The sequence below is a fragment of the Trachemys scripta genome, chromosome 14, assembly GCF_013100865.1.
Source record: "Trachemys scripta elegans isolate TJP31775 chromosome 14, CAS_Tse_1.0, whole genome shotgun sequence".
Taxonomy (NCBI): domain Eukaryota; kingdom Metazoa; phylum Chordata; order Testudines; family Emydidae; genus Trachemys; species Trachemys scripta.
This window is the reverse complement of record NC_048311.1, coordinates 39549317-39571545: the sequence shown is the minus strand read 5'-3', so window position 1 is coordinate 39571545 and position 22229 is coordinate 39549317. Positions and strand designations below refer to the sequence as shown.

At 46.9% G+C, this 22229-nt stretch overlaps 3 protein-coding genes and 1 long non-coding RNA gene across 9 annotated transcripts in view; 2 read left to right on the top strand and 2 right to left on the bottom strand.

Moving 5' to 3' along the window:
* The window catches only part of LOC117887100 (zinc finger protein 208-like), an 882934-nt gene that overhangs the window by 509161 nt on the left and 351544 nt on the right, over positions 1-22229 (bottom strand). The gene's annotated exons all lie outside the window — the stretch shown is intronic.
* The window catches only part of LOC117886905 (zinc finger protein 260-like), a 241991-nt gene that overhangs the window by 174016 nt on the left and 45746 nt on the right, over positions 1-22229 (top strand). The gene's annotated exons all lie outside the window — the stretch shown is intronic.
* On the top strand, positions 86-6041 carry LOC117886916 (zinc finger protein 436-like). Of its 2 annotated transcripts, none has more exons than XM_034789056.1 (4): positions 86-1572; positions 2071-2197; positions 2801-2914; positions 3229-6041. In XM_034789056.1, the coding sequence occupies exons 1-4, from the start codon at positions 1432-1434 to the stop codon at positions 4572-4574; spliced, it is 1728 nt and encodes a 575-aa protein (XP_034644947.1). In that variant the 5' UTR covers positions 86-1431; the 3' UTR covers positions 4575-6041. The 2 variants fall into 2 exon arrangements, with proteins under 2 accessions (XP_034644947.1, XP_034644946.1); XM_034789055.1 differs by having other exon boundaries at positions 3226-6041.
* Positions 12483-15213, bottom strand: LOC117887024. Its single transcript, XR_004648104.1, has 3 exons — positions 14246-15213; positions 12947-13789; positions 12483-12624 (listed from the first exon to the last, which is right to left on the bottom strand). It is a non-coding gene; the product is annotated as an uncharacterized LOC117887024 (long non-coding RNA).

Below are 22229 nucleotides of genomic sequence, written 5' to 3'. Positions count from 1 at the left end.
CCCAGCGGAGCTGGCTGCGATTCCCGCCCTGGGCCCGGGAAAGCTGCCGCCAGCTACCGGTGTGTGCGGGTCGGGGGAGCCGGGGTACAGGCCCCGTAGGCAGGCCGGAGGGGGAAACCCAGGAATACGGAGGGACAGAGGGAATAAAAATTGTCCCCAGATGGGTTGATCCAGCTGCAGTGTTTGCAAAAATAGGGCATTGGGGCTTTTCCTCCCCCCTTTCCCAGGATCTCAGCTCCCATTTCCCAGGGCCGTGTCCTTAAAGGTCCAGTGCGTCGCAGAGCCCGGACAGAGCCACTCTTCTCCTGTATAAGATGTTACTGAGCTGCTAAAGGAGACTTGATCCAGTGAAATATTTACAGACCCCCCACAAAGATCTCACTGTCACACCTGCTTCGAGTGTTTAAAGAATCCGGGTCTCAGTTCCTGTGTCTGTGTAAAGCCGCCCAGCGCTTCATCCGTGTGTCCCAGCCACTGTCCCTGTTCCCCTGAGTTTCACTCCTCTTGGACTCCAGTCTGGGCAGTTTCATTCCTTTACATTAGTTCCTTATAAAAACATTATTTTCATTACTCTGAGCTCTTCAGCCTAAACTTCATTAGCTTTGTGCGGAGGGACGTCATTGGGCCATAGAATTCATATTTTTAATGGCAAATCATCATGGGAAATATGAATAGTTGCGAGTAGTTTCAGCAATCGCATCTCACGGTGACACTGTAACAGTTCCTGTTTCTATTATAATGTAATTTAAGGGTGGAGCTGACTGATTTCATGGGCTGGTCTGAGAACTCATCACATGAGTGAAGTGAGCTTAATATAGTTTTGTTACACCTGCCAGACTCTGCCTCACACCTTTGTGAGCATCGCAGTCACAGACACACCGATATGACCATCCCCATGTACGACGGGGTAACAGACAATGCCGTCTGTCCAAGTTACATTTCCCCGGCAGTGCTAGTTACAAGGCAGATATCCACACGCAACCTCCTCCCTTCCTGCTCGCGCACACAGTGCTCGCAGCTTACATTGGATTTTTTTAAAAGAGACACATTCATGATTTTGGGGGCTCTGATCCTTGAGTGTTCAGGGCTGCCTTAGGTCTTGGTCGGATTTTCGTGCAGGATTCAGATCTCAGCCACACCGGTGTCAGACCGGAGTCACTGCGGGCTCTGGCAGGGGGGACGTGCGGATGGGCCAATGGGATCAGCCTCTGCCTGCCTGTCCCTGGGGGCTGCTGGGGGAGTCCAGGGCAGCTCATTATTCAGGTGTTGCCACCAGAGGGCTCCAGCTATTGCTAAGGGAGAGGGGCTTACACTGCAAATTGGGGCAATCCCCCAAAGTGGCCCCTTTGATTCTGCTCTTTTCCTAGTGTTTTGCTCAGAGATGCTGTTACTGGGAGGGTCTAAAGAGCCTGGGAGGACTCAGGGTGTGACATGGACTCCAGCCCTGTCTGTAACATGCCCCATAGTCCCTCTCGCTCCAACAGGCTGAGGAATCACGTCCACATTTCACTCCAGATCGTCCCGTCTTCCAGCAGACACGTAAGGGAAATGGCTGTGATGGAGCCAGCTCAGGTAGGGGATTTTCAGGGAGCTTCTGGGCATGGGGAGGGAGAGGCAGGGAGGAGACAGAGTGTGATAAACCTGCCGATTTTCTGGGTAGGACCACTGGCAGCAGTGGGGGAGAGGGACATTTGCCCATTTTGAAAACAGGACACAACCCCCTGCACAGGACTGGAGCCTGAACCCACTGGCCAGAGGCTGCTGGGAAATATGAAGGGAAGCTGTTGAGATACCTGTCCCTGTCCCTGGCTCAGAGCTCTGCTTCCTGGATCAGCCTGTGGCTGGCAGGTGTGTGGGAAATGAGAAGACCCTGCCCTGCTCCGTGTGCTGGGGCGGGACAAGGAGCTCTCACCTTCTCCCACCCCCTGAAGCCTCCTGGCTGCTCTGAACAGTAGGGGTCTGATTTTGTTACTCTGGCCCTCCCAGAGCTTTGAGGTTTTTTTCCTTTCCCTGTGACTAGTGGGATTGTGGCTGGAGCAGCAGGTGCTGAGTGGGGGACTCTTGTTTCAGATGCCGGTGACCTTCGAGGAGGTGGCTGTGTATTTCACCCAGGGGCAGGGGGCTCTGCTGGACCCCGCTCAGAGAGCTCTCTACAGGGATGTCATGCAGGAGAACTACGAGACAGTGACCTCATTGGGTAAGGGATTCCCATCCCCTTGGTTATTAGAAGCCGTGGAGTCTTCATGTCTGACACTGCTCAGGTTCTTCCCTCGTCAGTTAGATCAGAGGAAAATGTTTTGCGTAATGCACAGCTGCCCTGTGAGAGAGACTTGCATCTCTGTGCCCTCTCCAGTGAGACATGGTGTCAAAACTTAATGGACATGTTAGCTCATCCCCACCCCTCCTGCTTTGAAAGAGGCAGAATTCATTCATTGTCCTTTTTGTATTGATTCCCATTCACACCAAATCCTTTTTTACCTCCCTTCTTGGGAATAGCTTCACCCATTGGGAAGGCTTAGAAATAGGCAGGGGTTTAATGCCAGAGCTGTGTGTGTGTCAGCAAAGGTCCTAGGCTGTGCAGATCCTGGGAATTCCTAGTGAGGGTGTAAAAATTCCCCTCACCTCCCCAGACGTCTGCCTCTCCCAAGAGGGCTCAGTGACCATGTTCCCGTTCTCTTGCATTCCACATTGCCCAGCACAGAACAGGGACAGATTCCTCTCACAGAATGTTCTTTATGACAGACGCTCTCTCAATCCTCCATGCATCCTGATCTGTCTGATTCCCCCCACCCCCCTCCAGGATTCCCCATTCCCAAACCTGAGCTGATCTCCCACCTGGAACGAGGGGAAGAGCCGTGGGTGCCGGACTTCCGGGCCTGCGAGGAAAGTGAGAGCCTGAGATGTTCCCGCACAGGTGAGGACTGACACAGAAATGGGGAATGAAGGAAAAAGTTGAGAATCCCAAAAATATGGTGTCAGTAAATGCCCTTAGTTCTTCCTCCTCTCACCCAGGGTAGCGCAGTAGTCAGCAGATATCACTCACGGCTTTCCACCCGTCCTATTGGCTACAAGAGTTTCCTTCCCATCTCTCCTTCCCTTTGAGTGTTTGGGTGGGATGTGGAGGCACAATCCAATTGCTCAGTCTTTGTTTTGGGTTTTCCCTCGGTGTTATTCCTCTTTCTCTGCAGCACAATGACTCCTGTCTGGATCGTCTCTCTCTCCCAGCAGGTGCTGAGCAAGGGAGTGAGAACGAGAATGGGAATCATCATGAGGAAGTTGCTGGGAAAGTGCAACCACAGGGGACCTTTGTGGGAAGAGCTGAAGGGAATTTTTCCCAATGCTGGGAACAGGGAGAAGCCTGGGGAAATTGGCACAGGTCAGAAAAGCTGCAGGGAAACCACCCAAGGAAGAAAGTGGATGAATCTATTAAATATGGGGGAGGAGAAAAGGATCCCACAACCCAGCAGGCAAATTCCAAGGAAGACAAATGCTGTGAATGCCTCGATTTTGAGAAAGGATTTATTCTGAGATCACATCAGACAATCCATACCGGAGAGAAACCCCTTCAATGCTTGGACCTTGGACAAAGCTTCAATAATCGCTCAGACCTGAATAACCATGGGAGAAGCCACACAGGAGAGAAACCCTATCAATGCCTCCAGTGTGGGAAGTGTTTCCTTTGGAAGTCAGAAGTAATTAGACATCAGCTAAGCCACACAGGAGAGAGACCACATAAGTGCTTCAACTGTGGGAAAAGTTTCATACAGAGGTCTGACCTTCTTAAACATCAGGCAATCCACACAGGAGATAGACCCCATAAGTGTTTCAACTGTGGGAAAAGTTTCATACAGAGATCAGACCTTTTTAATCATCAGGCGATCCACACAGGAGAGAGACCCCATAAGTGCTTGGACTGTGGGAAAAGTTTCATACGGCGGTCAGACCTTATTCAACATCAAAGAATCCACACAGGAGAGAGACCTCACAAGTGCTTGGACTGTGGGAAAAGTTTCATGCAGAGGTCAGATCTTATTCAACATCAGAGAATCCACACAGGAGAGAGACCTCACAAGTGCTTGGACTGTGGGAAAAGTTTCAAACGGAGGTCAGTTCTTTTTAAACATCAGGCATTACACAGAGGAGAGGGACCCCATAAGTGTTTAGTCTGTGGAAAAAGATTCGTATGGAGGTCTGACCTTGTTAAACATCAGGTATTCCACACAGGAGAGAGACCCCATAAATGTTTAGATTGTGGGAAAAGATTCATACAGAGGTCAGACCTTGTTAAACATCAGGCAATCCACACAGGAGAGAGACCCCAGAAGTGCTTGGAATGTGGAAAAAGTTTCATACGGAGGTCAGACCTTCTTGTACATCAGAGAATCCACAGAGGAGAGAGACCCCACAAGTGTTTATTCTGTGGAAAAGGTTTCCTATGGAGGTCACGCCTTCTTAAACATCAGAGAATCCACACAGGAGAGAGACCTCACAAGTGTTTAGACTGTGTGGAAATTGCACTTCTAAACTTCTCTGATGCAGGGACAGAAAGTGTTAAGGAAATTGCATGTAATTGACCTAGATTCAACCTTTAGAGACATGTTAGAAAAATGTGTCCTCCTTAGATAAACTAGAGCTTTGAAAGGTAAACGTGTATTGTTAAAGACATGGAAGAAGATGGTAACAGTAGTAGTCTTTGTTTGGCTGTATCTTGTTAGAGGTTAACAAGGGAAATAAATGGTTCCTGTGTAGGGCTCTATTCTGTGAATTAGAGATCAAAAGGGAATATTGCCATTTAGATAAAACTTGGTTGTAATAATGTCATTGTTTGTCTCCTGAAAGTTTATGGTAAACTGTCTATGAATTGCTTTATGGAGAATCACCTCATGTTAATCCATGTAATTAATTACCTGTGATGTTTAGGAACTAGAAGGTTACTTCAAAAGCCTGTTGTTCAGCCAAGGACTGTGAGCTGTCGAGACGCTGCAAAAATGATCCTTTCTTCTCTTATCTGCTTAAGCCTTTTTTTGTGGGGGAGGAGAGGGAGTGTGAGTTGGAAGATGGAGATCTCCAGTCCCATCTGGACCGCCCTGACATTGAAATTTGGACATTGGACTAGAACGTGATGAAATGTTTCTGTAAAGGACTCTTTGCAATTCTAAAGCATCATTTCTACAGTGAAACAGACCTAAGGACTCTATGCATCTCTGTATGTATAATGATTTTTTAACCAACACACTCTCTCTTTTCTTCTTTTAATACATCTTAGTTGAGTTAATAAGAATTGGCTGTAAAGCGTGCATTTGGGTCAGAACTGACGAATTCCTTAACTTGGTGGATAATGTATTGGATCCTTTGGAATTGGTGGAACTTTTTAATATGAGGAATAAGATTTTCAGCAATCCCCATCATGTTTAACTGGGCTGTCTGGGAGGGATCCCAAGGCCAGGTTGCTTTAAGGGAGCTGTGCTTTGGCCTCTGTGTAGCCAATAAGGTATTGTAGAAGCTGTTTTGTTGCTGGCTTGGAGAATCTAAGTATTGTAATAGCCATTAGTTTTGGGGATTGTTGTCCCGTTCTTTGCACTTTGCCCTATTTGAGCAATCTCAGTATGCCCCCCCGAGACCCAGGTCACAATTACATAAATGCCTGGCCTGTGGGGAAAGTTTAATTTGGCCATCGCAATCCACCACCAACGGAGGTGGGGGACTCTGCCAATGGTCCCCATTTCTCGTGGCCCTATGGCTCCCAAATCAAGGGTAGTGACTCTGGGAAATGTGCAGGTCATAGTGGATAGCTTTGCTGCAATGGGAGTCCCTATCTGTGGTGGGGCAATAGATGGAACACATATCCCTATCTTGGGACTGGACCAACTTGGCAACCAGTACGTAAACCGCAAGTGGTATTTTTGAATGGTGCTGAAAGCACTGGTGGATCACAAGGGACATTTCACTGACATCAACGTGGGATGGGCGGGAAAGGTGCATGACGCTCACATCTTCAGGAACTCTGGTCTGTTTGAACAGCTGCAGGAAGGGACTTACTTCCCAGACCAGAAAATAACTGTTGGGGATGTTGAAATGCCTATAGTTATCCTTGGGGACCCAGCCTACCCCTTAATGCCATGGCTCATGAAGCCATACACACGCACCCTGGACAGTAATAAGGAGCAGTTCAACTATAGGCTGAGCAAGTGCAGAACAGTGGTAGAATGTGCATTTGGATGTTTAAAAGCTCACTGGTGCTGTTTGCTGACTAGGTTAGATCTCAGCGAAACCAATATTCCCACTGTTATTGCTGTTTGCTCCATAATATATGTGAGAATAAGGGGGAGACATTTATGGCAGGGTGGGAGGTTGAGGCAAATTGCCTGGTGGCCCATTTCTCACAGCAGGGCAATTAGAAGAGCACAGCTGGGCACGCTGCACATCAGAGAAGCTTTGAAACCCAGTTTCATGACTGGCCAGGCTACGGTGTGACAGTTCTGTTTGTTTCTCCTTGATGCAAACCCGCCCCCTTGGTTGACTCTAATTCCCTGTAAGCCAACCACCCTCCCCCATTCTATCACCACTTGCAAAGGAAATAAAGTCACTATCATTTCAAAACCATGTATTCTTTGTTAATTGATTAAAAAATAGGGAGATAACTCACAAGGTAGCCCGGGTGGGGTGGGGGAGGAGAGAAGCACCGGGTGGGGTGGGGGAAGAGGGGAGGAGGAATGGACAAGGCCACACTACAAATCAAAACTGATTGAATGCCAACCTTCTGTTTCTTGGGCAATCCTCTGGGGTGGAGTGGCTGGGTGCCCGGAGCGTTCTTGGGCATCTGGGGGAGGAGGATATGGAACTTGAGGAGGAGGGCAGGTGGTTATACAAGGGCTGCAGCGGCAGTCTGTGCTCTTGCTGCCTTTCCCGCATCAGCTCCACCAGACACCTGAGCATGTCTGTTTGATCCCCCATTAGCTTGAGCATCGCATCCTGCCTCCTCTCATTGCACTCACTTAATGCTTTCCTGGACTCTGCCATTGTTTGCCTCCACGCATTCAACTGTGCTCTATCAGTGCAGGAGGACTGCATGAGCTTGGAAAACATGTCATCGTGAGTGCGTTTTTTTTCACCTTCTAATCTGTGATAACCTCTGGGAAGGAGATGATAGAGGGAGTGTAGAAACATTTGCACGTGCAGGAGGAAAAAAAGGGAGAGTAGAATTCTAAAAGATACATTTCAGAAAAAAAAAGAGACTCTTTCACAGTGAATCAAGCAATTCTCAGCAGGCAGCCCATGTTCTTTAGGTACAAGGTCGCATTTTGCCTTTTATATCGAGTGCCTGCCGGTATGGTGTGAGCCATCACACATGGCTGGGCAACAGAATTCGGTTTGCAGGCAGCCATGGTAAGCCAGAGAGTACGCGGGGTTGGCTTCTTCCGCCTTCATAACCTGTGGGAATGCTTTTGAACTGCGGTGCCCTTCTTTCCCATACCAAGCAATGCCTGTTGGGTTGGCCATTTAAAAGGAGGGGCTGCGGTTTTTGGGTGGATGTGCAGCACAAATCCTCCCCCACCCAATTCTCTGGGATGATCCCTTCACCCCTCCCCCCACCACGTGGTTATTATCAGGGATGATCCCTTTCAACCAAACGCAAACAGCTCAGCATGAACAGGCTCCTCTAATTGTCCCCTTAAACAAATTCCCCTATTTCAACCTGGTGACCATGAATGATATCACTCTCCTGAGGCTAACACAGAGAGATAAAGACCAAATGTTGCTTGAATGCAACCAAAGCCCAGGACCATTCCCTGCCATGCTTTGTGCTGCAATGATCCCAGACTACTTGCTACTGGCTTGGCGTGGTAGTGTCCTACCATGGATGATGGAATAAGGCAGCCCTACCCAGAAACCTTCTACAAAGGCTTTTGGAGTACCTCCAGGAGAGCTTCATGGAGATGTCCCTGGAGGATTCCTGCTCCATCCCCAGACACGTTAACAGACTTTTCCAGGAGCTGTACTGGCTGTGAATGCATCCCAAGTCTTCAGGGCAAATGAATCATTATACACACTTGCTTTTAAACCCTGTAGTTCAGTGGTCCCCAACCTTTTCCGTGTGGCGGGCGCCAGACGACCAGCCACTGAGGACCGTGGCTGCTGGACAAGTAGCCGCTGAAATGCCGCCGAGAAGTGGCAACATCAAGAGGTGTCGCCACTGAAATGTCGCAGAAAATCGGCGGCATTTCGGCAGCAGCACTTCTTGACGTTGCAGCTTCTCGGCAGCATTTTGGCAGCTGCTTGTCTGGTGGCTAGTAGGCGGGCGCACATAGATGCCCCGGCGGGCGCCCTGGTGCCCATGGGCACCGCATTGGGGACCCCTGCTGTAGTGTATTTACAAAGGTACACTCATCAAAGGTGCCTTCTCCAGCTTCATGGTCCAGGAGCACGCCTTCGGAGGGTATGGCTCCAGGGTGATGAAAAGTTCCTGGCTGCCGGGGAGAACAGATTCTCTGCTTGCCTGCTGTGTACTCTCCTCCTCCTCCTCATCCACAAAATCCTCCTCCCTTTTGTGTGAGACTCCCCCTTTGTAGGTGTCCACGGACAGTGGTGGGGTAGTGGTAGGGTCGTCCCCCCCTAGAATTTCATGCAGCTGATCAAAGTAGCGGCATGTATGGGGCTCTGACCTGGAGCAACCGTGTATCTCCTTTGTTCTTTGGTAGGCTTGTCTGAGCTCCTTAACTTTCACGTGGCATTGCTGTGTGTCCCTGGTGTAGCCTGGCCACCATGCCGTGTGTGATTTTGGCACATATATCAGCATTTTGTCTTTTTGAATGGAGTTCTGCCTGCACAGATTCTTCTTCCCATACAGTGATCAGATCCAGTGTCTCCCATTCAGTCCATGCTGGAGCTCGTTTGCGATTCTGGGACTGAATGGTCACCTGTGCTGCTGAGCTCGCCGCGCTGGCAAAACAGGAAATGAAATTCAAAAGTTCACAGGGCTTTTCCTGTGTACCTGGCTAGTGAATCAGAGTTGAAAGTGGTGTCAGAGCAGTCACAATGGAGCACTCTGGGATAGCTCCCAGAGGCTAATACCATCGAATTGTGTCTACATTCCCCCAAATTCAACCCAGCAAGGCCGATTTTAGCACTAATCCCCATGCTGGGGAGGAATACAGAAGTTGATTTTAAGAGCCCTTTAAGTTGACAAAACAAGGTTGCTCATGAGGACGGATGGAGCATTAAATCGACCCAACGCTGCTAAATTTGACCTAACCCTGTAGTGTAGACCAGGGCTAAATATTGGAATATCCACCAGTTTTGAGGATGGTCGGCTCCATTCTTTGCAGTTTGCCCTAGTTGAGCAATCTCAGTGTGGCCCCCCGGACCCTGGTCACAACTTCATAAATGCCTGGCCTGTGGGGAAAGTTTCATTCCGCCGTCATGGCCCCCAACCTCCTGTGGATGGGGGGGATGCCCTGCATTTCCCCAGCCCATGGTGTTGGGGGGGGGAATTCCATGCTGCTCCGCTGCCACTTCAGGTGGTGGAGAAACACCCCCGCAGCTCACAAGCTGCCACCAACAGAGGTGTTGAATCCTCCAATGGTCCCTAGTCCTCGCAGGCCCATGGCTCCCCACTCTTCCTGGGTGCTGGGGAATGCCCTGAGGTTCCCCACTGCCCATGGGCATTGTGGGATCAATCTCAGTTCCCCAGTCGCCATGCGTGCCTGGGACCACTGGAGTTCCCAATGGCCCGTGGATCCAAGGGGAATCCTGAGTAGCTCCCCTCTTCCCATGGCAGCTGGGGAGCATTTCCCACCCTGGACTTGGTGGCTGGGGAGGTGTGGGGTATTGCTTCCCCACCGGTGGGGACTGCCATGTTATCTGCGACTGCAGAGCCACGGGGGATAATGCAAGGCCACAGACACTAGGCAGCCGCGAGGGACACCACGCTCTTGTCTGTGGGGCCAGGAGAATGACAGGGGGATCTCCAATGCTCACAGAGACTGGATTCCCCCACACCCATGGGCAACAGGGAGCATCAAAAGATATCCTCCCTGCACCTTGCACTGTGAAGCTGGGGACAGATTCCCAAGGGGGATTCCCAACCCCATGACCTCTGGAAAGGTTTAAGGGGGATTTCCCCCCATCTGCAGGGCCTGGGGAGCTGCAGGGAACTTTCCAAAGCCCAGGGGGAACTGGGGAGCCATTTCCTCCCTGCCCCCGGGGAAATTTCCCTATGCCCCCGGCCCCTAGGGAGCTACTCAGGATTTCCCCCACATCCGAGGGTCCTTGGGAACTCCAGTGGTCCCAGGCACACATGGCAACTGGAGAACTGAGATGGATCCCACAATGCCCGTGGTTAGTGGGGAACCGAAGGGCATTCCCCAGTGCCCGGGAAGAGTGGGGAGCCGTGGGCCCACAAGAACTGTGGACCATTGGCGGACTCCCCCACCTCCGTTGATGGTGGCTTGCAATCTGCGGGGGGGGGGGGGGTGTTTCATGACGGCTGAATGAAACTTTCCCCACAGGCAAGGCATTTATGAAGTTGTGACCAGGGTCACACTGAGATTGCGCAATTAGGGCAAACTGCGAAGAATGGAGCAGACAAGCCTCAAAACTGGTGGCTATTCCAATACTTAGATTCTTCAAGCCAGCAACAAAACAGCTTCTACAATACCTTACTGTTATACAGAAGCCAAAGCACAGCTCCCTTACAGCAACCCAGCCTTGGGCTCCCTCCCAGGCAGCCCACTTCAACATGATGGGAATTGCTGAAAATCTTATTCACCATATTAAAAAGTTCCACCAATCCCAAAGGATCCTATACATTATCCATGAAGTTAAGGAATACTTCAATTCTTACCCAAATACACGCTTACAACCAATTCTTATTAACTCAACTAAGATTTATTAAAAGAAGAAAATAGAGAGTGTGTGTTGGTTAAACGATCATTATACATACAGACATGCATAGAGTCATTAGGTTAGTTTCACTGTAGAGATGGTGCTTTAGAATTGCAAAGAGTCCTTTTCTTAATCATTTAAACAAGTTTTAGTCCAATGTCCAATTTCAATGTCACTGCGGTCCAGATAGGACTGCAGATCCCCATCTTCCGAATCACACTCCCCCCGTATAAAGGTTAGGCAGATCAGAAAAGAAAATCATTTTTGCAGTATCTCGACAGCACACAGTCCTTGGCTGAACAATAGGCTTTTGAAGTAACCTTCTATTTCCTAAACATCACTGGTAAGTAATTACATGGATTAGCATGAGGTGATTCTCCATAAAGCAGTTCATAGACAGTTTACCACAAACTTTCAGGAGACAATGACATTATTACAACCAAGTTTTGTCTAAATGTTAATATTCCCTTTTGATCTCTGAATTCACAGAATACAGCTCTAGAAAAGAACTGTTTACTTCCATTGTTAACCTCTAACAAGATACAGCCAAACAAAGACCACTACAGTTACCATCTTCTTCCATGTCTTTAACAATACACGTTTACCTCTCGAAGCGCTAGTTTACCTAACTAGGACACACTTTTCTAACGTGTCTCTAAAGATTGAATCTAGGTCAATTAAATGCAATTTCCTTAACACCTTCTGTCTCTGTGTCAGAGATGTTTAGCTCCAGTGTCTATTCTCTCGTGTTTAATGAGGTGGGATCTCTGTGTGAAATTTCCCCAGGGTCCAAGCACTTGTGGGGTCTCTCTCCTGCATGGATTGACTGATGTCTAACAAGGTGTGACCTACACATTAAACCTTTTCCACAGTCTAAGCACTTGTAAGGTCTCTCTCCTGTGTGGATTCTCTGATGTATAACAAGGACTGACCTCCATGTGAAACTTTTCCCACAGTCTAAACACTTATGGGGTCTCTCTCCTGTGTGGATTGACTGATGTCGAACAAGGTCTGACCTACATGTGAAACTTTTCCCACAGTCCACGCACTTGTAAGGTCTCTCTCCTGTGTGGATTCGCTGATGTATAACAAGAACTGACCTCTGTGTGAAACTTTTCCCACAGTTTAAACACTTATGGGGTCTCTCTCCTGTGTGGATTGCCTGATGTCTAACAAGGTCTGACCTCCATGTGAAACTTATCCCACAGTACACGCACTTGTGGGGTCTCTCCCCTGTGTGGCTGAGCTGATGTCTAATTAGTTCTGACTTCCAAATGAAACATTTCCCGCACTCGAGACATTGAGACGGTTTCGCTCTTCTGTGGCTTCTCCCATGATTACTCAGGGCTGAGCGATTATTGAAGATTTCCCCACAGTCCAAGCATTGAAGGGGTTTCTCTCCGGTATGGATTGTCTGATGTGTAACAAGCTGTGATCTCAGAATGAATCCTTCCCCATACATGAGGTATTCATAGCGTTTGTCTTCCTTGAAATTTGTCTGCTGGGTTGTGGGATCCTGGTCTCCTCCCCCACATTTAATAGATTCATCCACCTTCTTCCTTGGGTGGTTTTCCCGCTGCCTCTCTGACCTGTCCCAATTTCCCCAGGCTTCTTCCTGTTCGAAGCACTGGGAAAAATTCCCTTCATCTCTTCCCACAAATGTCCTTTGTGGTTCCACTTTCCCAGGGACTTCCTCATGATGATCCCCTTCCTCCTTCTCACTCCCTCGCTCAGCACCTGCTGGGAGAGACACAATCCAGACAGGAGTCATTCTGCTGTGGAGAAAGAGGAATAGCACCAAGGGAAAACCCAGCTCACTAAATTTGGGAAGAATCAGTAATGGATTCTGATTCCACATCCCACACAAACACTCAGAGGGAAGGAGAAACAGGAAGGAAACTCCTGCAGCTAACAGGACAGGTGGAAAGCCGTGAGCAATATCTGCTGACTATAGCGCTGCCCTGGGTAAGAGGAGGAAGAACCGAGGGCATTACTCACACCACATTTTTAGGATTCTCAACTTTTTCTTCATTCCCCAGATGATTTCTGTGTCAGTCCTTACCTGTGTGGGTGCCTCTCAGGCTCTCTCTTTCCTCACAGGCCTGGAGATCTGGGACCCACGGCTCTTCCCCTCGTTCCAGGCGGGAGATCAGCTCAGGTTTGGGAATGGGGAATCCTGCGCAGGGGGTGGAAGTCAAACCAGATCAGGGTGCATGGAGGATTGAGAGTGCATCTGTCACAAAGGACATTGTGTGAGCGGAACATGTCCCTGTGCTCTGCTGGGGAACATGGAACCCAAGAGGACAGGAACATGGTCGCTGAGCCCTCTTGGGAGAGGCAGCCCTCTGGGGAGGTGAGGGGAATTTTTACACTCTCATTAGGTGTTCCCAGGATCTGCGCAGCCTAGGGGCATTGCTGACTCACACACAGCTCTCGCGTGAAACCTCTGCCTATTTCTAAGCCTTCCCAATGGCTGGAGCTATTCTCAAGAAGGGAGATAAATAAGGATTTGGTGTGTATGGGAGTCAATACAGAGAGGACAACGAATGAATTCTGTCCCTTTTAAAGCCAGAGGGGTGGGGATGAGCTAACATGTCCATTAAGTTTTGACACCGTGTCTCACTGGAGAGGGCACGGAGATGGAAGTCTCTCTCACAAGGCAACTGTTCATTATGCAAAACATTCCCCTCAGATCTAACTGATCAGGGAAGAACCTGACCAGATTCATACATACAAACTCAACGGCTTCTAATAACCGAGGGGACGGGAATCCCTTACCCAGCGAGGTCACAATCTCGTAGTTCTGCTGCATGACGTCCCTGTAGAGGGCTCTCTGAGCGGGATCCAGCAGAGCCCCCTGCCCCTGGGTGAAATACACAGCCACCTCCTCGAAGGTCACCGGCATCTGAAACACCAAAAATCCCTCACTCAGCACCTGCTGCCCCAGCCAAAATCTCACTTGTCACGTGGGAGGAAGAATAAAGAAATGGAAGCTCTGGGAGGGCCAGAATGGCAGAATCCCACCCCCACCCTGTTCATAGCAGCCAGGAGGCTTCAAGGGGTGGGAGAAGGTGAAAGCTCCCTATCCCCCCCAGCACACGGAGCAGGGCAGTGTCTTCTCATTTCCCATACACCTGACAGGAATCCCAAGAGCTTCCCTTCGTATTTCTAAGTAGCCTCTGGCTAGTGGGTTCAGGCTCCATCCCTGTGCAGGGTGGTTGCGTCCTCTTTTTGAAATGGGTGAATGTCCCTCCCTCCCCATCACCAATGGTCCTACTCTGAAAATGAATAGGTTTCTCACACCCTGTCTCCTCCCTCCCTCTCCCTCCCCCTACCAAGCAGCTCCCTGAAAATCCCGTACCTGAGCTGGCTCCATCACAGCCTGGAAGATGAGCCAATCTGGAGCGAAATGTGGACGTGATTCCTCAGCCTGTCGGGGCGATGGGGGAGGTTACGGAAGGGACTTCGGTCCATGTCACACCCCGGTTCCCTCCAAGCTCTTCAGACCCTCCCAGTAACAGCATCTCTGAGCCAAATGCTAGAAAAAGAGCAGAATCAAGGGGGCCATTTTGAGGGATTGCCCCAAATTGCAGTGTAAACCCCTCTCCCTTAGCAACAGCCGGAGCCCTCTAGTGGCCACACCTGAAGAACGAGCTGCTCTGGACTCTTCCGGCAGCCCCCAGGGACAGATAGGCAGAGACTGATCCTATTGGTCCATCTGCACTCACCCCCTGCCAGAGCCAGCAGTGACTCTGGTCTGACTCTAGTGTGGCTGAGGTCTAAAGCCTGCCTGGAAATCAGACCAAGACCTAGGACACCCTGAACATTCAGGAATCAGAGCCCCAAAAATCATGAGTTTGTCTCTTTTTTAAAAAATCCAATGTAACCTGGGAGCAGTGTGTTTGTGGGAAGGGAGGGGGGTGCCTGTGGATAGTTCCCTTGTAACTAGGCACTACCAGGGAAATATAACGTAGACAGACAGCATTGTCTGTTACCTCGGTCATACATCAGAATGCAGGGGCAGCCCTAGACTAGGTCCCCGAGGCAAACCATGCAATCGGCGCCCCCCAACCCCAAACCCCAAGGGCAGATGTAGGCTGAGGATTTCCGTAAACTGGGAAACATTTTGCCCCTTTTCCCTTTTATCATTTTTTAAGCATTTTCTTTTAAACAGAGGCGTAATCATTCGGTTTGTCTATCCACACTACTGTCCAACTAATGTTTCTGAGATCAGATAAAATAGACACACGAAATTTTCAGAATAGATTTGTACACAAGAGCTAGATGATATTTCAGTCCAATTACAAATATAAATGTCTTTAAAATGTTAATTATAATTTTTATTATTACAAATCCAAAATCATCCATTACACTAAACAGCTTTACCACCACATCCAATATTGAAAGAAATAAGAAACCTCTTCAATGAACTTTAACCTGTATTTACAAAACACACAATTAAAAACACGCTGTGCTCTTAAAACATGACTTTTCTTGCTTTAAGTTTTGAAAATTCAGACACTAGTTCTTCTAGCCTTGCTCTACGGGAAGGGGGAGGGGGAGGTCTCGAAGTAAGGGATGCAACTTCAGCTACGTGAATACCTCGATCGACTTACCGCAGCGTCTTCATGGCATGGGGTCAACTGCTGCTGCTCCCCCATCAACTCCGCTTCCACCTCTCATGGAGGTGGAGTACCAGAGTCAATGGCAGAGCGATTGGGGATTGATTTATCTCATCTAGACTAGACGCAATAAATTGACCCCCAATAGATCGATCACTACCCGCCGATCCAGTGGGTAGTGTAGACATACCCTTAGATCCAGTTTTCCAGCTATTTCATGCTCTATAGACATTGTTGCAAGTCCAACAAGTCTCTCTTGCACCATTTTTAAAGCAGATAAGTTTTTATCAATTTTAACTTTGAGAAGCTACTTTCCCCACTAGCTACGGAAACTGGCAAAATTAAAAGAATGCGTAGAGCTATAAAAATGTTTGGAAAACTGTCAGAGTTTATTTTCACAAACAAACGTCAGTACTTTTTCAGGAGTGGAATGTTTCTTAAGTCAGCATGAAAAAGCCTGAAGCTCACTACACAAATCTGTAGCATCAATGCCTTTTGAATTTTCATGAGTCAATGCCAACTCCAGTTTTATATAAAATTCTCTTATCTGTTTTGCTGTTTTCTTTTGCAAGCTGTGGATATCATATAGAAAGCCAAATACTGAATCTAGCTGCTGCATCTGTTGAAATCTTTTGTCAACCGAGTGAATAGCGGTACCAAGGACTGCAAAGTAGAAATTCACTTTGAACCTTTGTTTTGCGTTCTGCATGGGTGTGTCTCATCCTTCATATGAAAACTGCTGTTTCTTTTGCTGAATGCAAACTGACTCTGGTTCAAATTCTGTCGGAAAGTCTATTTCTTCAGCAAGCTCAAGAGAATCTACCAGTGTTCTTTCAAACCCTTCATCACTTCTGAATTCCTCCAGAATATTTTTAGTTTTCTGCAGTTTTTGATAGCAGACTGTATGCTCAGGTTCTTTTCCTGAGGCTGCTTACTAGTGAGGTTAATCTCGAAAAGGATATTATACCACAAAATGAGTGAAGTCACAAATTTGAATTTGGAAAGGCCATTTGCGAGAGCTTCTGCATCTGAACGTGCCGTATTACCAAATGATCCAGTAAAGGTAGTGTCATCAGAAATTTCAATTAGGGCATCATAAATGTTTCCAAGTTCATAGTGAAGAGGCTTCAAAGCAGCAATGCGACTCTCCCATCTTGTCTAAGTGGTTTCACAGTTAGAGAATTCACATGGCGAGTCAGAATCTCCCAACGGCGTGTTGAGCTTGAGAAAAACACATAAACACGTTGCACCAGGTCCAAGAAACTGCTTGCCTCCAAACAGCATCTAGCAGCATCACTGACAACCAAATTCAGAGACTGCGCATTGCAAGGAATGAAAAAGGCCCTAGGATTGATTTCCATCATTTTCTTTATTCAAGATCTTGTAGAATAGTTTCAGTGATAAATGCTCCAGTCATCTTCTTCAGTGGTACGAAACCCCCAAAATGTTCCTTTTTGAGCACTTCAACATTATCTTTATCTGCAGACTTTTCCATATCCACAAAACGAATGATCATTGTCATTATATTCAACATGACTCACATCTGGTGTACAGTCCACTATTAATGAAAAGTATTTTGCGGAATGGGCAGCTTCTACAATTTTCTTTTTAATGGCATTTGCTAGGATTTGAATCAGTTCATTCTGCATATTTTTTTCTAAGTAATGAACCTGTGTTTCAAGATCCGTTATTTTACGTAGACGCTCCTTCATGACTGGATCAAACAAAGCTAGGTATTCAACAAATTTTAAAAAGTTTCCATTACCTTGAGTTATAATTTTTCATTTCTACTGGGGCCGCAGAATGCTAAATTTTGCCCACTGAGAAATCTCACTAAAGCAATGAGACATTCTAATATTTGTTGCCAATATTCTTCTTTTTCCTTGATATCACATATAGTTCCTTCATCGATAGTTTTTCCTTTTTTCAATCATAATTCAAGTTCTTTCCAATTTTGAAAACATTGCAAATGTTCTGTACTTCTTTCATGTGAAGAGAGAATATAAGATATTATTTTCCAGTCCTTCAAACCATTTTCAGTAAGTGGTGTACCACTTGTTTGATTTCTAAACAACTTTCAGCAAAAGCAAAACATGGAGTCCTTCGACACTGAATATTGTAACTAGTTTCGATGAATTTCTTCCCCATTAATGAGTTTCCTCTTGTAATGCTGAGCAGAGAATTTTCTTTTATTTCCACCCTTACGGAAGGGAAATTCATGAATTTCTTCGGGTCCATGTTCCACGAGAATTTGCCACACACTGTCATCACATCTGAGACATGAAGCTGGGTCTACACACTGTAAATTGTTTGTAACTTCCTCATCCTTTCTTCCTTCTTCTTCATTACTTCAATTTCTGCATGTCTCTCTGAAGGTAAATAAATTTTCTCCACTTCCATATGAGTCTGATACTGTGAGCTCCCTTCATCTAGAAGTAAGTTTCCATCATCTTGATGTTCCAAACTACTTCCATGCGGATGTGACCTAACCTCCTCTCCAAGTAAAAGTCCTTCATCTGGATGCTGTGAACTACTTCCATCTTTATTTGGATTAAAGAGAAGATATTTCTGGAAGGATCCCTGGTGTTTTGCTTGGTTCTTTTCTTTCTCAGCCTTTCATTTCCAATCCTCACCTCCTGAGGGTTTTCTTTTTCCTCTTTCTGCCATGGGACATTTGAATATTGTTATGTACTATGCTCCCAACTAAAAGCATTATACCATTCAGGATGGCTGACACACCCACCACATGGTTGGCAATTTAAAGCACATTGCAGCCATCCCAACACGTCTTTTCACTGCTTAAAGGTCCAATGATTAGTAACATACACTCACTTACCTATTAAAACAGTTAGTTACAGCGTTTACATGGAAACAAAATGACCTTTTTCGACGTTATAACCCAACACTGGTTGTTTGGAAAGTAATCCCCTTCCTCACGGTTACCCACTTGGAGTGTGATGTCATCACTTTCGTAGTGTATTAAGCATTAACACTGTTACTTTTCTTTTATGGACCTTATTTATTACATGTGAACCAGTTATAACAAAGAAAAGTTCATAATTATACAGCCTGAGAATAACACTAAGGTTTAATAACGTTTAAAGATACTCACCTTTTGGATTTATAATGCTGAATGATGTTATTCTTTATTCTTTGGCACCAAGAAACACAATTTTCCACAATATTTGCTCAATTCTTAACTATCTACCTATGACGTGTTAAAATGACCATTTTAAAAGTATCAACTCGTGGTATCTCCACTCTACATGAATTTCTGGCTATGCGACCTTGATTTATGTTCAAGTTAGGTGTCACTAGCATTGCAGCTCTTGCCGCTGGCAGAAGTGTTTCATTGTGGCTGAGTTATTGCTTATCAAAATTGCAGAGTGGGTCATCTTGACCCTATCTCGCAAATTGGAAAAAAAAATTCAGTAAAATATTATTTTTGAAGTAAATAAAAGCTTGGACATATTAATAAATTTTCAGAAATGTAGAGAAATGAATTATAATTCACATTCCCTCGATATACAAATGGGAATTGAAATAATGACATCTTCGTTATTTTATTTGTATTTTTTTCATCTTTTTCGGGGTTCTCTCTTTTTTTTAATTTTATTTTTTTCCTCGAATTTGGCGCCCCATTTAACTTGGCACCCTAGGCAACCGCCTAGTTAGCCTGTATTTCCAAAGCTGCATCAGAGGTTTTCATTGGGCACATGTCACGGCCACTCCCTCTTTACTCACCTGAGAGCTGAGGCAATCAGAGCTTGGAGGGGAGATAGCTGTTTAGCACAATCACCGTCTCCATGCTCTGGAACGGCTCTGAATGAAGCCAGGCAGGACTCTGGTGCAGTGTGTCTTCCTCAGGGTGCACTCTCATCAGGGCAAGAGATCAAAGGAGTCTTTATAGTTCACTCCCATGGGACAAGAAGTGTCACCACTTGGTCTGTGTTCCTTATGAAGGAGATCAAAGAGCTGACAGGCCAACGCTCTCCGTGCGCACAACAGGATCTACCATGACACTATCCGGCCATCGCTCTCCTGCTCTTGAGGGATGTCCTGTCCTTTGCAGGAGAGAGAAGAGGAGTGCGATGACCTTACATTTCCACCTCAACCCATCTACTGAAATTCTGTCAGACCAAAGCTGATACCTGGGAAATATCCTAATTGTGTTTCTACACAAGGCAACACTCAGGGAAGATGAGATGAGCGCCCCACTGCTTCTCTTTGGACTTGCAATATCACATGTGGGTTACACCTGGACTATACAATACTTAAAAAATGTTCAAGAAGTGATCAAAGACTTGATGATTTATAGCAGGTGTCCCCAATGCGGTGCGCCCGCCTACTGGCCACCGGACAAGAAGCCGCCAAAATGCCACCGAGAAGCGGCAATGGCAAGAAGTGCTGCCGCCGAAATGCCGCCTATTTTCTGCGATTTCGGCGGTGACCCCTCTTGACTTTGCCGCTTCATGGCGGCATTTCAGCAGCTGCTTGTCCGATGGCCACGGTCCTCGGCGCCCGCCCCATGGAAAAGGTTTGGGACCACTGATTTATAGCATTGGGGGGAAGGTCTCCTGCACTGGTCTGTGCCTGTCCTACTACCAATGTCAAAATTAAGGCCACCTGACTTCTGAATGAAAGCGTCCACACAGGGGTTTAAAGCTCTGGAATTCATGTGCATTAACTTCACACCTTTAACATCAGGCCACGGAGACAAGCCCTGGAGAAGGAAAGGGAAGGGAATAAGACAAATTGGTGAGGGGGGCTAGGGGAGACTCTGCTATTTCTTTTAGTTTTAAAAGAAATAATTTGTTTTCCATGACACCCCCACACATGGGCGCAGACATTCAGATGCAGCGCCTGGCACAGGAGCAGGAGACACACCATCAGCATCAGAGTTTTCAGCCCATGAACAATAATGGGTCATTTAACATCAGAGTCAGCAGCATAGTCTGTGTCTATAAGAAAATGGGTGTTTTTCCCATGGGGTAACTAACCTGCATTAGCAAGCCCCCTGCGAAAACATAAACGAAAGGGTGAGGTCAGCACACTGCGTCCCCCGGCCTGACCAATGCGAAGGACACATAGAACAATTCATTTTACAAATTCTTTGACTTTGGTCGTATAAATCAGTACATGTGTCAGAATGAAGACTATCCCTGAAGTGGATCACAACAAAAATTGTCAAACATAGGCCATTAGAAGTATAAACACTGTGGGAGAAAAATCCCATATCAATGCATGCAATAAATGAAGTCATAGGAAAGTAAAGTGGACACTTCAGAGTGTTCCGGATGGGGGGGTTACTTAGAGAAATATGGTTTTAAAATCAATTTTCAGTTGCAAGTGGGAGAGGGGAATCACATGTTCCCAGAAGTGTAAAATGGCATTGAATGTTACAGGATTGTACAACCATTTTAGATGTATGGACCCTTTGGAAGCGGTAGCAGTAAACCTATGTAGCTAGTACACCCCAAAGGCTCAAACACAAAAAGGTAATAAAAGAAAAACCTCTTTCTTTCTTTCTTTCTTTCTTTCTTTCTTTCAATTCTCGACTCTTGGGTTCATAACTCATGAGGTTTGAATGCTTGAGGTTGTCAATCTATCTTGGGATTGTATATCTATGCTTAGTATTAAAAAAAAAAAAAAAAAACACAGCAAGTTCCTTTTGAGAAGCCCTGTATAGGAGACACTCTACAGCCCTTAGGGACAAATTTTTTAAAGGGATTTCAGCCACTAGTGAAATATTACAAAGTATCTAGGTGCCTTCAACCTGAAGTTAGTGAGTATTTGAGAACCAAGTTCTACACACAAATGGGACATGGGATAAAGCACTAGGGTGCTGGATAGAGAGACAAAATAACAATTGGCTACAGCAAAGGAAATTGAAGGTGTTTTCAAACCAGCCCATGAAATCAGTCAGCATTGCACTCAAATTACAACATTGCAATAGAAACAGGAACTGTTACAGTGTCACCCTGAGATGTGATTTCTGAAGCTACTCGCAACTATTAATATTTCCCATGATTATTTGCTATTACAAATACAAATTCCATGGCACAATTACATCCCTCCGCACAGCGCTAATGAAGTTTAGGATGAAGAGCTCAGAATAATAAAAATAATATTTTGATAAAAAACTAATGTGCAGGAGTGAAACTGCCCAGACTGGATTCCAAGAGGAGTGAAACTCAGGGGAACAGGGACAGTGGCTGGGACACACTGATGAAGCGCTGGGCGGCTTTACGCAGACACAGGAACTGAGACCGGATTCTTTAAACACTCGAAGCAGGTGTGACAGTGAGAGCTTTGTGGGGGCACCTGTAAATATTTCACTGGATCAAGTCTCCTTTAGCAGCTCAGTAACAACTTATGGGGAGGGGGGAGAGCGGCCCTGTCTGGGCACTGCGATGCACTGGGCCTTTAAGGATACAGCCCTGCGAAATGGGAGCTAAAATCCTAGGAAAGGGGGGAGGAAAAGCCCCATTTCCCCCCCATTTTTGTAACTACTGCAGCTGGCTCAGCCCATCTGATCTGGGGGAAATTTTATCCCCTCTGCCCCTCCCTATTGTTGGGTTCCCCCCTCAGGCCTGCCTGGCGGGGCCTGTACCCCGGCTCCCCCCGCCCCGCACACACCGGGAGCTGGCGGCAGCTTTCCCGGGCCCAGGGCGGGAATCGCAGCCAGCTCCGCTGGGAGCAGCCTGGGGCCAAACCTCCCCC

Coding starts and splice junctions, on each gene's coding strand:
- LOC117886916 (XM_034789055.1), top strand. CDS start 1,432: ATGGACTCCAGCCCTGTCTGTAACATGCCCCATAGTCCCTCTCGCTCC. Junction 2,198..2,800: donor CGAGACAGTGACCTCATTGG/GTAAGGGATTCC, acceptor ACCCCCCTCCAG/GATTCCCCATTCCCAAACCT. Junction 2,915..3,225: donor CCTGAGATGTTCCCGCACAG/GTGAGGACTGAC, acceptor TCTCTCTCCCAG/CAGGTGCTGAGCAAGGGAGT.